This window comes from Onychostoma macrolepis, chromosome 12, assembly GCF_012432095.1.
Source record: "Onychostoma macrolepis isolate SWU-2019 chromosome 12, ASM1243209v1, whole genome shotgun sequence".
In the NCBI taxonomy this organism is placed as follows: domain Eukaryota; kingdom Metazoa; phylum Chordata; class Actinopteri; order Cypriniformes; family Cyprinidae; genus Onychostoma; species Onychostoma macrolepis.
Window position 1 is genome coordinate 22184380 of NC_081166.1, and position 18472 is coordinate 22202851.

Sequence of the window (18472 nt, forward strand, 5' to 3'; positions counted from 1 at the left end):
ATTCAAATCTTTTTACTGATTGTGACAGCAAGCATGTAGGCTTTGCTGAACTACCAAACATGCATGTTCCATAGGATTTCAGATTGTCTCATCTATGGTGAGAAAATTTGTGAGTTCCACCGTATCATCTATGGTGGAACTCACAAATCTTTCCCAATTTCAGGGGACCATGACTGGTTGGGCCACTCTGGAGCACCATAGGGTACAATATCGTTTTTTTTTTTTTTTTTTTTAGAGATATGAGTGTGTCAGGCTTCCCACCTGAGGGTAGCTGCAGTGCAGAAGCAAGCTGCAACCTTTTTCACATGGGGGAGGGTGTTTCCTAACATGGTGAGATATGCTTCAGCCCTTCACTTCAGACAAGAGGTTTGGAGAATAGGTGATGGATGGACATACTCTAACTTTTATCAGTCTTGAAGTGCACAAATAATATATGGTAACATTTTATTTTAAGGTGACATTTACATATGCACTTATTATAGTAATAAATATGCATAATTACAAGTAACTACTGTAACCCTAAGCCTAAGCCTAACTCTAGCCCTATAGTAAGTACATAATTAATTAATATAACTTTTTTTGTGTGTGTAATTATGCTGTAACAATGTCACCTTATACTAAAGTCTGAATACTATTGACTATTAGTTGCTTATTAGCATGCATATTACTGGCATATTGGCTGTTTATTAATAAAGCACATATTAATGCTTTATTCTGCATGCCCATTATGACAGGCCTCTAGATTATAGATCCCTTAACCTTACCCAATATCTAAAAATAATAACAATAACTACTACAACAATAACTACCTTACTATCAATAAGCATGAGTTTAATAAGGGAGAACCCTTAGTAAATATTGAATATGTATGCCCTAATCTAAAATGTCCCATTTATTGTTATTACTATAGTAAGTACATGTAACACATGTAACAGACAACATAAAAAAACTGTTACCAACTAGTGAACTCAAAAGAAAAAAGTACAGCTGTAACACAAAGTACACTTAAAAGTATAGTTTTATAATCTAAAATGTGGCCCGATTTAATCCCAAGAAGTAATGAAATAGTACATTTTCAAGCATACTACTAGTACATTTGTATTTGTATACTTACTACTACACAAAGTACACTTACAAAATATACTTGAACTTTACTTAATAAAATGAACTTTTAGGTGCATAAGTTAAATTAAATATACCTTTTTTCATTTTTGTTTGTCTTTACCATGTGCATCAATCATATGCAGGCCGACAAGATGCTAAAATGTACACACTTACAGATACGCCACTCGTCTTCTAAAACAAGCTCATTTGTTTAATACTTTTGGATCAGTTCATTCTCTGATGACTCAATGTCCAGAGCTCAGAATAATCTAGAATTAATTTAGCATTTCCTCTGGCCATCACCATCGTCACCGAGAGGTAAGAAAGTTGAGGAAAAGCTATGACTCATTCACCTGTTGTATGTTGAATATTTGATTATAGCAACGAGCTTGCAAAAATTTTCACTGTTCTCCTGAGCTAAAGACATACTTTTCTGACTCTGAATTTCAGGGGGATGCCCCAAAAATTACAACAATTGTAACAGACTAAATTTGGACGCAAAGTCCCCACAATGTCTTTCTGTTTTCATGAATCTCTGAAATCATATTACAAATAGGTGAGCAACAATCATACCTTGCGTATGCCTTCAGAAGGGCTAGAAACTGAGAAGTCCTGTCCATTGTTTTTGCTGATTGTCCTCCACAGCTCTGCATACGTGCTGTCCTGCTCCAGTGGGTTTGTACCTTTGGCTCTGAAGTAATCGTACACTGCTGAGTCCCTAACAGTGCCGTAGGCATAGTCCATCTGTCTTGCAAGATCCTGAAATGTTCTGTTGATAGATAGACAAGATCAGGTATAAAACATTTAAAAGATAAGGTTAAAAAATTTAATAATCATGGTAAGAGTTTGTTCCAATCTCTCACCTTCAGAATGAGCAATATAAATAATGGACTATTAAAGACCAAGAGACACTTGAAGTGTACATGGGATGTTTACAGTTTAAGTGTTCTCTGTTTCACAAGAATTCTAATGTTTGGTGACACAGCTCCATCTCCATTTGTTTAGATTCTATAGCGTTTTTTTTTTTTTTCAAGAAAAAAAGAAAAGAAAAGTGAAGTAGTAGCTACACCAAATTAGTGAAAGTATACATCTTTTAGTTTAAATGTCCTCATGTGAACAGCCTGTTGTATTTGTTTTTATGTTTGTTCTGAGAATCAATATGGCTTTCTTTTTCTCTCCTGAATTCTTCACAACTTCTAACATTCTAAATGAATACTTGCATCTGAAATTATGGTATACATTCTAAGATAACATTTAATGCGTGTTTGTACTTAAAGCCTGTCAATACACATTAGAGCACCACCCTCAGGCTGAATAACTCAAGGACACTAGAACACTGCCAAAAATGTGTGTGCAAATGTTCAGCAAACAATTCAAACAATTCACATCATTATATCACGTCTATTTCAATGTCATTTACTACTACACTTCATTCTGTCCATCTGCAGACTTTGTTTGTTTGCAAATGAATAGTGGAAAAGTTTATGAATTTGTTCTTAGATATTTACCTATATAAGCAAAGTGTGAGTCTGTGCTCCACTGCAGCAAAAGAAACATGCCCAATATCACTCAAAACATGCACCTCTTCAGGTGTGTCTGTAGGTAGTATAATTAATCTGTGCTTGTTTTTATTACACAGTGTCTGACAGCAATTGGCCACTGTCCAGCATTTTTGACTTAGAGTCATGCCAGGGTCTGAGCAGACGTATGCACTTTTTCTTGTCAGAGTACTGCAGGTTTTTGAAAATGTAAGCTGTTCTTGTAGCTCTCTGTTCTAAATTATGATGATTGGTGATCTTTCATATGTTAATTACATTAATTATGAGTCGTTTACAAGGCAGAGAGCTGAAACCATTCAGTTGTATGCAAGCTCAAGACCATTTGCGATTCATAGATTTCACATCTGAAAGAGAGGCATACACGTTCAAATTTAGGATGGCTTCTGCGCAACATTTAATAAATGAGGCCCCAGGTCCCTGTGTACGCAACGGCAGTCGTCAAGGTAGTTGAGAATGCGGATGCCCAATTCCCTCAAAGGGGCAGCCTGAAGGGTAGGACCTTGTACTGATATGCCTGTCCTTCAAAGTCCAACTGGAGAAACAGCCTGTGCTTTGGAAGGATCAAGACATGGAAGTAAGCGTCCTTCAGGCCTATAGCCACAAATCCTGGTCCCTGACACATGTTAACATGTGTTTCAAGGTGAGCGTCCTGAACTTTCTCCACATCCCCGTCTGGTTGAGTCACAGGTGGCGCTCCTGGACCACTAATGTGGACATCACCCTCCACAGAGCATGCGCCATGACTTTCGTAGCCCGAAGACCATAGCCAGTCACCGAGTCAGGACCACCCTCATGCACATCTTTCAATACCTTTGCCTGGTAGACCTACAGGTAAGCCATGACATGCAAGGTGAACACAGCTTGTCCAGAGGCAGTGTAAGCTCTTGCCACGAGGGACGAGGTGAACTTACATGCCCTGGATGGAAGTCTCAGGTGGTCCTGTCAGGTGACGGCAGTTTTACGAGCAAAGATGCACCACAATCACTCTCTCCACCTGGGGATCTCCGTGTACCCCCTGGCTGGACCACCATCAAGGGTGGTGAGAATGAAGGAGATGGTGCACTGTGTTCTGGCAGATAAGGTTCCTTCCACAATTTTGTCAGCTCCTCATGAACTTCAGGGAAGAAAGGACCTACAGGGGAGCATGGCTGAGAGTCACGCTCAGACCCTAAGAACCTATCATCCAGCCGAGTATGCTCAGGGCAGGGTGGGGGAGTCCACTCAAGCCCGATACTCTCAGCTGCCTGGGTAAGCATGGCTGTCATCTCAGCGTCAGCCTCAGACTGAAACGAAGCACCAGGGGTTCTGCTCCCGCTGAGTCATCTCCAGCCCACTTGCCAATGCTGCAATTGACAACTCAATGTCCTCACGAGCCACGAATGAGAAATCAAACTTGCGCTCAGATGATTTCTCAAACTCATCTGGTTACTCTAAAGACACGTGCTGTGGGAGGAATGAGAGGTTTGCAGAGATAAATCTGGCAAAACTACTCTTGTGACATCTCCTTGCTCTCCCTCAACACACATCACCGAGGAAGTAGACGGACCAGAACTGGAAGCGGCTGAGGTGACTAGTGGCCTTTTAGAAAGAAAAACAAATTTCAAGCCCAATGTGCCTATGGCCATGTCCTCACAGAAAGGACAAGACTTTGAAGTGATGCTTGAGTGATCAAAAATATTCCAATTTACAGATGATTTTCTTTGATTCCTCTGTCCTTGTACCCTTTCCTTCACTGTAAAAGCTGATAAGTTAAGAATACTCAAAACATTTGAGGAAACGTATAGCCTCAAAACATTTGAGTAAACAAACTCAATTTTTTTAAAGTTAGTAGAGCTTTTTTTTTTTTTTTATGACAAGTGGGGCGGGGCTGAGAGCAATGGGAGCCAAGCCAAGCCAAGCCTCGCTTCCATAATCCCACCCACTTATCACAATGATAATTATATACAACTTGCTTCCATCAACAGAACATTCATTCAGATCTTTATAGTTTAGTACTAGCTAGCAACATCACACTGGCACATGCTAATGTAGTTATCTAAAAGACTCACGACAACACTTGCATGTAAATAGTCAAAAAACATGCAATATATAGTCATGAAGTTTTGCTGTCCATCCTCAACCTAACCACAGGCTCTACTCTTCATCACATCAGTAACACTACAAAACCAACATAACAGAAACCTATGTAAATCCTAACATAACACAACATTTAAGTACGTAATTATGTCTCTCTATGTTAAACTTGTGCAAAAACACACAAAATAATACTTAATTTCTACATTTATTTTCCTTGTTGTTTGATGCAAAGCATGCTGGGAACTAGAAAATGCAATAATTTTAAGTTCACCTTACTACAACGACATTTTGAGTTTACAGAACTTATTTCAATTAAGTCCAATGAACTTTCAATATGAAATTAACTCATTTAATTTAATTCATTTCACTGTTCGGTTTTACAGTGTTGTATCTTTCCCTCACATACAGTATGTGGAGGGAAGAGTTAAGATGCAAATAAATGAAGCAAGAAGAGAGAAAAAAAGGATGTACAATTTAAGAAACGAGAAGTATGGAGTTAAATTGGGAAAATGCGTTAGCCAATTCAACTTTTGCAAAAACATTGCTACAACTGTTTTATTTAATATCCATAACATATTTAAGTAGCTATTATACTTCTTTCCAGCCAGTGCAACAATATAAGCAAAAAAACTAAACAAAAACAAAAACAAACAAACATCAGTTTTAGCTTATCGTTTAAAAAAAAAAAAAAATCTAAATACATTTTCTGGGCAAGGAAAAGGAAGATTGATTGGTTGTGATTGGTGTTTTGTAAACATTATGAAGACCATAAAGAGTAGACACAACATTTTCATCATTGGCTCGACTGACTCAGTCTAAAGTTGCTCTGTTTAATTTCTTCAGGTCAGAATTTATTAATTTATCATGTTAATGGTGCCACAGGATTCATCCAGAATTCAGCCAGCATATATCAACAGGACAGGGACCTAACTTGGCAAGAGCTAACTTTAAAGTCCAAAGACAACTCTTTAAGTAATGTGAGATGTTGGGCAATCTGTACTGCTAATGGAGCTGTCAGGCCCAGCCACTGAAAGGAAACGTTTCACTCTTTAATGCCAGTTTTCTTGTCAGTCAACGGTAAGTAAATCAGGAAAATGCTTAGTGTTGGTACAACAGTCATGTATACATGAAGGGCAATTTTTGCTTATATATTTTGATATTTGTTTATTTTATATATTACTTTATAAAGTTATCTTTTTCCATGCAGAATCTGTCATTCAGTGAATTGCTTTCTTTTCAATTCGGACTGAACTGTCTGAACAATCTGGACTGAACTGTCTGAACACACACACGCACGCACGCACACGCACACACACACACACACACACACAGATTTTTAAAAAGACAGGAATTATTAACAGGTTAGCAGGCCAGTCATCGTGCAAAGAAGGCATTGCCTTCTCCGTGTAACTTATCTACATTCGTTCTTAATTACTAGAAGAGTTTTATCAGGATTGCAGCAAAACTCTACAGGACAGTGGCCCTGCAGGACAGAGTTTGCCCGTCCCTGCTTTAGGAGGTCTGTTAAAACTCAATAGGCTCAGGGGAAACATAAGATATATTGCCTCCCATTGTAAGTTTTACTGTTGGTGTCTCTTTAGACAAATTTGTGATTTATACATTTTTTACTGTCATATTTTATAATATTTATTTTTGTACTTTTCTCATCCCCTAAAATGCCTTTCCTATTGACACTACTGGACTGTGTGAACATGCAGAGTGCATCAAGCTTATGCAGAAGTCGAGCACAGATGAGCAAGTGTATTGATGGCTCTCCACTAGTGTGTCATCTCCAACAAGTAGCACTGGGACAATTGAAAACATCTGAATTGAATTTGTTAATTCGGCTGTTTCAATGAGAAAGAGAGAGAGAGAGAGAGAGAGAGAGAGAGAGAAATCATAGCTTTCCTAATGCCACTTGAAAGAGAGGACACAGGTGAAATCATGCTCAAAACACTCTCTGCCTCTGCAGGTTCATAAAGGTTAATGCACTCAATCAGAATCTGCTCACTCAGCACTCACATGGCCTTCGACAAAATGGAAAGCAGTGCACTCATTTTATCAAAACTAAAATATAATTTTATATAACTACAGCAAAGTATGTGTAATTACTGAAAAAAATAGACAGTACATCTGATTACTATAACAACACAGGTCAGCATTATATGCTTGATGACAAAATGTTAATGAGAGAACTATCCCTTTAATTGATCCCACCTTTGGTACTGTCAATAGCGAGGCAGAATAAGGAGGACAAGTGGGACAAAAATCTAGATATTCAGTGAAACAAGGAGATGAGAAATGAGTGTGGCCTATGAAGTTAAAAAATAAGTACATTAATGAATGAATGAATAAATAAAATAATAAAATAATAATAATGAATTATTAACACATTAAAAAGTTTGTTCACACACACACACACACACACACACACACACACACACACACACACACACACACAAACTAGAGATTATATTTATGTTTGATATAAAATTGTACCTATAATAAACAATGAGACCAGGCTAAACATGATTACGTAACATATGGCTTTCAACAAAACTCGCGCAAATGAACATGCTGATTTGTTTGTCTGCGAGCAAAGGTCTGTTCACACTCTGACATGACACAGTTTGCTTAACATCAGCATAATCAAATTCAGTCAAACATCGGAGGCACACAGGCTGGGTAAATACCTGCCATCGTACCTGTGCGTACAGATGTAAACGCAAACTAGTACAACACAGGAAAGGGAGCACTGTATTGAAACTCATTCTAGCACTGAATAAGAAAGGCCAATAATAATAATGATAATTATTATTATTACTACTACTATTTATTTAATTAGAGTAGAGTAGATAATTACAGTAATTTGCTGGTCAAGTGAATTCACTTATTGTAGAGTTGACGAAAGTTATCATGTGTGCTGTAATGTTCAAAGCAGATGCCATAAAAAATGTCAGTAGACCAGGGAGTTTTTAAAACAAGTGGTACATACATAAATTTGTATGAACTTACCTTCACAATATGGAAATACAAACAGAAGACGGAAGACAACGAGCATATAATTTAAGAGCCAACTTATGTAATTTATATTATTTCTGCATGAGTTTTCTGCGTGAGGGTAGTTGGGGGAATCAATCCAACATTTTACAAAACATTAATTTGTCAATCACAACCTTAGAGTTTTAGTATTTAATGAGATATGTATTATATATCTATTTAAATGGCAGCCTTTTATGAAAATTACTTCTGCCAACCGTCTGAACTCAAGGAACCTATGATGCAGATGTGACTCAATTCAAAGGCTATATAAAACAATCCCTGGATCACCAAACAAGGGGTGAAGTTGGTGCAGCCTTGCAGTTTATAAAACTGATGATATAAATGCAATTGTCAAAATAAGCTATACAATACGCAAAAGACTGAATTAGTGCAGGACTTGTTCTGGAATCATGACAGTAAACATTAATAATGTATGATTTTGCTACAGATCATAATTCAGAATGAGTTAAAAAGGTATAGATTTGGGCCTAAACACTGTAATTATTATAGTGGAAATTTAAGAATGTTTTATTGTAACTAATTATTATATTTATGTGGGGTTAGGTCTTCCCCCATAAAGCACAAAGTGTGTTAAATTTCAAAAAGATAGTTCTGCTGTTTTCCATTTATGAAAATGTAGGGTGTTCACTGGCATTCAAATTCAGCATCAATTTTGCTTGGTTCATTATAAAAAATACCAAGCAAATAACACACACTGTAATAGTCTTACCCTCTTTCGCTCCTCTTTCCATCCATACTAATACATTTATTTCTCTGGTTCACCTCACTTCACTCCAGGGACGTGCAGAGAGTTCCTCAGGGGCAGGGGCTCAAATGTAAAATAGGGGCTATATATATATATATATATATATATATATATATATATATATATATATATATATACATACATATATAGGTCAAAAGTTTGGATACATTACTATTTTTGCAAGAAGTCACTTATAGTCATCAAGCCTGCATTTATTTGATCAAAATTTTAATATACTTTAAAAAACATTTTATGCATTGCTGATTTATTAGCAATGTTGGAAACCTGTGATAGTTTTTTCAAGATTCTTTGATGAATAAAAAGTAAAAAAAATAGCTGCATTTATTTCAAATATAACTTTTGTAACAATATACACTACCGTTCAAAAGCTTGAGGTCAGTATTTTTTTTTATTTTTTTAAATAAATTAGTTTTAATTCAGCAAGGATTCGTTAAATTGATAGAAACAATGACAGTGAAGATTGATATTGTTAGAAAACTTCTCTATTTCGAATAAATGCTGTTCTTTTTAACTTTTTATCAATGAACTCCAAAAAAGTATCACAGGTTCCAAAAAAATAAAAAAAAAAATAAAAAAAATAAGCGCCACAACTGTTTCCAACATTAATAATAAATCAGCATATTATAATTATTTATGAAGGATCATGCACTGAAGACTGGAGTAATGATGCTGAAAATTCAGCTTTGTATCACAGAAATAAATTTGATCAAACATACAGAATAACTGTAATATTGTGAAATATTATTACAATTTAAAAGAATGTTTTTCTATTTTAATATAGTTTAAAGTATCAGAAGTATAGTTTTAATATACTTTAAACTATATTAAAATAGAAAAACATTCTTTTAAATTGTAATAATATTTCAAAATATTATAGTTATTCTGTATGTTTGATCAAATAAATGCAGGTTTGATGAGCATAAGAAACTTTCATAATGCTGCATAATTATCAAAAATGGTAATATAATAAAGTCCACCATTTTGCCAGCCTACACTTCACATAATAGGCCTGTAGGTGGCACTTGGGCTTCATTAACCATGAGAGTTTCATGAAATAGTAAACGATGTGTATCATACACAAATATAAGTGAATTGAATAGCCTACTGATTACCATTATAAGAACGGAAAATGACCGCTCCACTTCACAGTTTGACAATGCAGGTGCTATGATGAGTGTTGATGAGACCCTGATGTGCTCATTTCAGGTTTGTATGTGCTCTTTTAGCAGCTACTTGGGATGCCAATTGCTCACCTTTTGGCAAAATTCACAGTTTGGAAAGCAAAAAGTTTCCTACAGAAAATCAATGAAATTTAACTGTATGCTGAATGCCATATTGTACTGTAAATGTGAATTTAGTGTATAAAAAATATGCCAAATGACAAGACTGGATTGAATATATGCAATCTTGATTTATTTACATAGGCAAAAAAATATTACATCTAAATATTTAGTAGATTTCCTAAGACTAGCCTCATTATGCATTGTACCTGATGAATGGTTTTTAAGGCTCTCTGTTTCTGTTATATTTTGAAACCAGCAGAGAAGAAGATGCTGTCACATGGTGGTGCCAGATCATGATTGGTTGGTGTATTATACATGACAAGCGAGCATTGATGAATTATGTAATATTCTAAAATATATAGGCTAATATATGGATTTTTAATTAAATCGACACACTAGCTTTGATTATTGATGAAAAAAAAAAAGTTTAAAATATTGTTTGGTTCATTTGGTTTATTTGTTTGGTACTGATTCTGAAAGAACCATATATGGCTCGAGAGTTTCTGAACAGACTGTGTAATATTAGTCGGTCAAGTAAAACACACGCAACCCATAGCTACGCCTCAGATTGACAGATATGTAAAAATAAACAGGAATTTCCCGACTTTTGAGTGATTTTACTGTTTTGGACACATTGTCATGTTAATTATAATTCAAATGCATTTTGTTTTATTGACCACAATATCATTGCTATTTGTCCGAGAGGGGCACTTTTGAATAATTTTGAAAAAGGGCAGGGGCTTGAGCCCCCAAAGCCCCCTCTTCTGCATGTGCCTGCTTCACTGTAATGGGAACATGGGAAAGCCTATTAATTTACACAGTTCTAGCCATCATGGAATCCTATTCTCTGCCTCAGACATTATACTGTAACTACAAACCTATTGGATTCACCAGAAATATACTCAAGACTTTTACATTTACATTTAGTCATTTAGCAGACACTTTTATCCAAAGCAACTTACAAATGAGGACAATGGAAGCAATCAAAATCAACAAAAGAGCAATGGTTATGCAAGTGCTTTAACAAGTCTCAGTTAGCTTAACGCAGTACACGTAGCAAGTTTTTTTTTTTTAAAGAATAGAATTAGAATAGATAGAATAGGCACAATAAAGCGAAGTTCACTTGCAGAACGTAAGCTTCTCAAGGGCACATAAGTATGAAGTAAAGAATTTAGGTAAAGAGGTGCAGAGCCAGCGGTGGTTTTGTAGGCAAACATTAATACCTTGAATTTTATGCGAGCAGCTATTGGTAGCCAGTGCAAACTTATAAACGGAGGTGTGACGTGCATTCTTTTGGGCTCTTTAAAAAATAATCTTGCTGCCTCGTTCTGGATTAATTGTAAATTTTTGTTTTGAGGCTTTTTAAAATTTTTATTTATGTCTTTGAAATAATTGGTACTTATTACTTTTGGATAGATATACATTTTTAAAATCTTTATATTTTTCAAAATTTTTTGTGAAATCCCAATATTTGCCTGCTTACCTTCTATTGCCACACGAAGCCTATGTTTAACTGTACAATACTGCATCAATTTTCTGCCTATTGCCTGCCATGTGGCCAAGCTATGCTCGAAGCTTCCTGAACATAAGGATACACCAATTATGAGGACAAACACCAGGATAAAAAAGCTTTTAACAGACATAGATCAACTCTGTACCATATGGTGCATCGAGTGGTAGACTATTTGTGAAATGGTAATTTACCTTATAGTGTTGTCCATGCGGGACACGGTTAGGAATGCAGCCAGGTTAGCAGTGTAAGATGAACACACAATCAATGTGAACAACCACCAACTGCCCATGACTATCCTCAATGCCACAGACCCCACCACTGAATCTCCACCTGTGAAAGATAACACAAAATTGCTTTAGATTGTGTAAATGTACTGTGAAATGCAAATAAATAAATTAATAAATGTAGTGTAAGAAGGGACTTTGATTCCTATTATATTTCTCACCCCGTTTTTTTTTTTTCCCTTTTACATCCTTTCATACAAGTTTTTACATAATCCGGATTTTACATTTACATTTAGTCATTTGGAGGCCTACCACAACAAATAGCTGAGCAGACATCTAACAAAGAGTATTAAAAGATTATCACATGGTAATTTCATCACAGATATGCATAATCTATAAAATGCAAACACACTTTCACCCTAGACATTAGAATAGAAATGGCAGAAATGTCACCATTATTAACATATCATAAGCATAGCTAATTCCCTATGTTTAAGATATTAGCAGTGGAACAAGTGACTGTTTTAACTACTGCAAAACTTGTATTGTGTTTTGTGTAATCTGCTGTAAATTTCATATGGTGGCAAGCTACAGAATATGGCATAGAAACAGGCCAAATTTAATAACTAGCTGTTAGTTTTAAAAAGGTTGGTAGGCAGTATGCCAGGCATTAATAGAGGGAGCTGGGGGTTTAGCATGTTATTTTCTGAGGTAGCTATTTATTCAGTTTTGTCACTTGGATGATAACCAGCATATATGCTTTATTCAAAGGCACCTTTAAACTGTTTTAGGACACTACATGCTCTATGTATGGTGGTTTTGAAATTGGAATTGAAATATGCAGTTTACCAGTCCAGTTACACAAGGGTAGGCATCTCTGATGGAAAAAAGTATATCACAACTATTAAAATTTAACATGCTCCATAACACACTATTTACAACTGCTTTTAAACCTGAAAGGGATAGCTCACCAATTTACTCATCCTTAACTTTATAGGGGCTAAAGACACCTTAAGGAAAATGTGCTTTTTGTGAATGATTGCATCTTTTAAATGAACACTAATAAAGCAACACATTTTGTGCTAAAATAAATAATAGAAGTTAGAAGTTATATATATAATAGAAAAAGAGAAGAAAAAGAAGAAGAACTGACTGTATGTTTAGATGTTTAGAATACTGCTACAGTATATGATGGTGGAAGATTGATTGATTGATTGAGTGAGTGAGTGAGTGAGTGAGTGAGTGAGTGAGTGAGTGAGTGAGTGAGTGAGTGAGTGATTGATTGGTGAACTTTGCAGATAAGAATATTTTAGAATGACCTGAAGTTAAGTCAGGAAACTCTAGACTGGCACAGACTAGTCCTTGACATGTAATCTGCTAGCAATTACATCGTATACTACATGATACAATGAGATTTGGTTCGGCTGTATCTTGCTTGCTCAACATTTAAATAGTCTGGTTCAGTGTTCACTGTAAGCCAGTCCTGCAGCATGCAGCTACTCTGAAACCCTCCTCCTCCCCAGCTCCACCTGTCTAAATCAGTTAGAGGGATTTTTTTGTATGTTTATTTGTGCAGAAACATTTCTGTGTATTGTAGTAGCAATTCACCATACTTGCTCTGCAGGAACTAACAGCAGCAGCAGCAAACAACAGCTTGTGTAGCAGATCTATTCCGCCAAGACCAAATAAATTAACAGTCACACCAATTAACATGCTAAAACAACACAAAGAGTGGTAATAACTGAATAGCTGAAATTATATTTTAATGGTGCTTTGTTGTCACCTGGATTGTAAGAAAAGAAAAGAAACAAAACGTTTCTACAACAAAATTCTACACAATATCTCCTTTTGTGTTCCACAGGTTTGGGATGGGTGAATAAATGATAACAGGATTTTCATATTTAGATAAAGTATTCTCTGATTATTTGAAAACACAACATGTTTTAAGCTGCACTAGCAGTTCAGATGCTTACATGTCTTAGAGGTAGTGATGTATTGACACCCCAATATCATCAGACAGCTGTTTTATTCTTGTCATGTTTCTAAGCCCTGAGTCAAATCATCACCTGATCCCCTGGCTGCTCTTAAAAGCATACTAAGCTGAAGTCGTTTCTGAAGGTGCCTTTGAATGGACGCTTGGGAGAGGAATTAATTGAAGTACCTTGTTGTACAAAGGCTCCATAGACAATCCATATAGCACTATGCAATGAGTTAGACATGGATGAAGTGTGATGGGCTCCTGGAGGATTCTGGGAGCGGAGCATCTGCATCCGTGTCAGCAGGAAGATCAGAACGCCCACCACAGGAATGGCAGCTGCGATACAGGCCCACACAGCCAAGTCAAAAGGGGCAAACAAGGAAAAAATGTTGATCTTTTCCTCTGGTTTGCGATGTAGGATCCCTACAGAGTAGTCCATGTAGCGCTTGCTGAAGTCCACTACATTCTCTCGCTCTGGTGTTATAGTTATGGCAGACACTGCCAAATCAGCTTTCTGTAAATACAAAAATTTATTCAAAATGTTACAACCATAGAGACTTACTCTTTTGGTAATATGGGCCTTTCAAAGATGCACAAAATAATACATTTTTTAATAATTTTTTTTTTATAAACATCCTTAAAACAAGCAAAATTGTGTAAGCTTTTAAGACTGCCCAATGCATCTAAAATTAATTTTATTTTAATTCCCAACTGGCATATTCTTTTAAAGCATAAGCTCATTATACTTGGTTATTTTTATACTGGGGTTGTCCTGCACTAAATAAAATTTGCCAGTGGGATAAGTAATTATAGATATATTTTTTAAAAAGTCATAGTATCTTACTAGTATCTCTTTTAATTTTCAGATAATTTACAAAAAAATACTGAATAAGTAAAAAAGTGTTTGCAGTAAACTCGGCATATTTAATAAAAACAGGTAAACAAATTAAATCAAGTTTGACATCTGCTTTATAGCTACAGTACTGTTTACAAGCCCTGCTAAAAGGCCCAGCTTCCTTTAATTGCTGGTTGATATACACAACATCAGACCAACATCTTTGATCTATTAACATCTTGCTGTTTTTTTTTTTCTTTTCGTTTTTTTTCTCTGTTTAATTTATTTGAACTCAATATAGCTGTTTGAACCCTCTAATACTGTCCAAGCAAAGTGCTGAGTGGTTTGAAAATTGCACTTTACAGTTCATGCCTCAATAATAACCTCTTAGAGTGAAAAATGCCACTGCAACCAATCACAGAAAAGTTCAAGTCACACAATCATTGTGTTTTCTTGACTGATCGTTGCTGTAACTCCTAAAAAACTCATGCCCATCCTCAGAATAAACTAGCACACAAGGATCTAAAACACAGTATATTCTAGTGACCTTTTCAGCAGGGTGATTTGAGAAAATAACAGGCAAGTATTAGTTGGGTAACTTTTAATGGCTTTGGACATGTAAATATAATGTTTAGAGCACTTGCCTTGTTTATGAGTTCCCCAATCATGCCATTCCAAGAGCCATTGGGTAGCTGAGAGCCATATTTGCTGTCTGCCACCTGGTAGATATCGTACTTGAATCCTAGGATCTTGGCCAAGGCATCCAGGACATCAATTGAGAACCCTTTATATCTTTTGGGCTGTCCGAGGATATTCTCTGCCACCATCACAAATGGATCCTCCTTTGGAGAGGAATATTGATTACCAAAAGTACAGACAAATTTTAAATGGTTGGCAAACTTGCTTCAAGACTTTCTATGGCTCCCTGGAGAACCCTTTCTGTAGTAGATGCTTATTGGCCTGGGAGAATGATTACAATTAGACCATGAGGAACAAGCACATTAGAAGCGTAATGTTTCTCCCACCCATGCCAGAAATATTTATTACAGGCAAATGAAAAATACGATATTAAAATACAGCATTTCTACTAAAAATCATTAAAAATGGAGAACAGTTGTATGGACAATATAATATTTAACATCTTGTAACAGTTTCAAACAGTGCCATACTATTATTTGTGATGGTAGGCATAATAATGCTATCCAAAGGCATGGGTGTTTAGAACTTTATGAATGAGGGACATTCCAATTCTACTGAATTCTGCAGAATTTGAGGGTTGCAGATTCTGTGCTCAAGAATACATGAATATCTAGTATCGGATCGTGAAAAACATAATGATTAATTATTCACACATTTACACATCAACATCAACAAAACATAAATATTTTAAATATCACAATGATAAAAGTAAGCATTACCAACAACGTCACAACTTTAACGGTAACCCCTTGCATGCCATTCTCGATACGGCTCTCCTTCAGACTTCCATTTAGGCCATGGACAGAATCCCATGTAGCTAACTGCAGGACAAAGACAAAATAAAAAAAATAAAAAATAAATAAATAAAAACAGAAACAGGTCAACATTAGCTCTTCTGACTTGGACAGCACAGTACTATAAGTGTTTACCATAAAACATATTTCCAAGCGAATCAGGGTATTTATATTTACAGGAAATAAATAAATAAGGCAGGACTTGATCCATCAGACATAGATTCGCTGGTAGAAAGTGGTTCCATGTTCATGTCAAGTTAGATTATTTTGTTATTTTTGGTTATTAGGTACTTATTTGTTATTATTATTATGTTATTAGTTGGCCACAAAAATTCTAAAACATTTTTGATACTTGAAGAATGGAACCAGTCAAATTGTAAGTATGTAAAATCATTACAACAATACATCAATATTATGAATATTACAAGAAAACATTTAGTTGTCTTGAGTGGGGGCTAAACTGAAGATTATTAAATTAAATTCAATTATGATTCAGATTAATACATTAACATGGATCACATATCAAAATCAATATACATAATCTACAATGACACTGTAAGCAATTAGTTATCAGTATCATTGATGCTACATTTAATGACCTGATTTAGAAGACTAATCTCATTAATCATTAATTTACTCAAAGAAACAGATGATAATGAAGTTTAATAACATCATTTAACAATGAGGCCTAAGCACATTTCAATGTGATGAGTGTTTTTCTTTGAGGTGTTTGCATTAGCTGTGAGCGCATACAATTTGTTGCTATAGAATGTAGTCAGAAGTACAGTAAGAAAAAGAACATTTGCATGCATGTATGAAGTAGCAGGCATATCCCTTTAGGAGGCACAGCATTTTCTCTTCATTACTCTTCCATGAGGACAAATACCATGCTGGTCTGGTTCCAGGTGGTGGCACTGGATCAAATTACAAAAATGCATCTGATGACTGCATACTGCAGCATCACTTGCCTTGGGACCCAAAATCATTTTTAAGCCAATACTTGGCATCCTTAGCCATAAGGGGTTTCTTCATTACAGTATGTACACAAACATCCCTACAGCAGTGGCACAGGGGAAAGCTTGTAATGTTGAAAAATTCATGAAATTCCTCATTTTCTTACAGAGCAACGCTCTGAACAGTCACAAAGTTAAAATAAATACAAATGAAAGCCTCTATGACTATGTGTGGTGGTGGTGTTGGGTTAGTAGGAGCGCTGTGTGAAAACCTGCCCTAAATTTAGAAATATACTGCCACAGCAAGAACATTATGCTTATTCTGTTTTAAATAATGGATAACAGATTTGCTACACTGATTACATTGGAACACATTTTGAAGTACAAGTCATTTCATTTTACACTGTTACAATCTGAAAATTAGAAAATATTTTGTGTTTCACAGAAGGGTATGCAAGTTTTGGGACATACTACCAATTCATAATATTGCATCTTGAAACCATGGACAATCACTCTGTCACAGTTAATATCAATGTTTATTAGCAATGTGTCGGAGAGAAAAGAACTGCATTTGCATTTGCATATACAGTATGTGACCCTGGGCCACAAAACCAGTCATATGGGTCATATATATATATATATATATATATATATATATATATATATATATATATATATATATATATATATATATTTTGTTTTAAATTGAGATTTATACATCATACAGCTGAACAAATAAGGTTTCCATTGATGTATAGTTTGTTAGGATATGATGATATTTGTTCGAGATACAACTATTTGAAAATCTGGAATCTGAGGGTGCAAGAAAATCAAAATATTGATAAAATCGCCTTTAAAGTTGTCCAAATGAAGTCCTTAGTAATGCATATTACTAATCAAAAATTAAGATTTGATATATTTATGGTAAGAAATTTACAAAGTATCTTCATGGAACAAAATCTTTACTTAATATCCTAATGATTTTTGGCATAATAGAAAAATCAATAATTTTGACCCATACAATGTATTGTTGGCTTTTGCTACAAATATGCCTGTCTGACTTAAGACTGGTTTTGTGGTCCAGGGTCACATATACTTTATGGACTAAAAGTCAAAAAGCTATATTTTGTTGACATTTTGTAGTGACATGTTTTCAGAGTTAAAATACTTATATCCGAGACCAGAGTATATGCAGAGACAAACATAAGTTATTCATGCATTGATTTTCCTGAAAAGTGTAAAAACTGCGGTGCTATGGGACAGCAACATGACTTCACAACCGTTGTTTGGTGAAGCCAGTGGCACAGAAATTACACACCCTAATATCTCCCTTAGCAAATTGGCTGTATAGTAAATGAGTCATTGAGCTTTTTCCCAGCACATGAGCTTTTTCCAAATGTATGACTGAAAATACTACTGCTTCCTGCAGACAGCAGTGTTAAACACAAATGTCTGGTAACGCTTCACCCTGTCTGTGTCTGTCACGGCTCTGCTTAGAGTGATGATCTGAAAGAGCACGGACGAGAATGAGGAGGCCACCAATTCATCAAACACTGTCAGATTTTTCCGCTTTCTGCCAAAGTTTTCTCTTGGATGACAAATGAAATTGAAGACTTGATAGATGG

The 18472-nt window shown here is 35.5% G+C and overlaps 1 protein-coding gene across 1 annotated transcript in view; it reads right to left on the reverse strand.

The window, feature by feature from the left end:
• grid1b (glutamate receptor, ionotropic, delta 1b) overlaps nt 1–18472 on the reverse strand; it is a 477059-nt gene that overhangs the window by 17731 nt on the left and 440856 nt on the right. Inside the window, exons 9-13 of the mRNA XM_058794196.1 lie at nt 15820–15921; nt 15046–15243; nt 13750–14080; nt 11556–11694; nt 1678–1873 (exon numbers count right to left, since the gene is read on the reverse strand). Coding sequence (XP_058650179.1) covers nt 1678–1873; nt 11556–11694; nt 13750–14080; nt 15046–15243; nt 15820–15921 — 966 coding nt within the window. The remainder of the gene's footprint in view (nt 1–1677; nt 1874–11555; nt 11695–13749; nt 14081–15045; nt 15244–15819; nt 15922–18472) is intronic.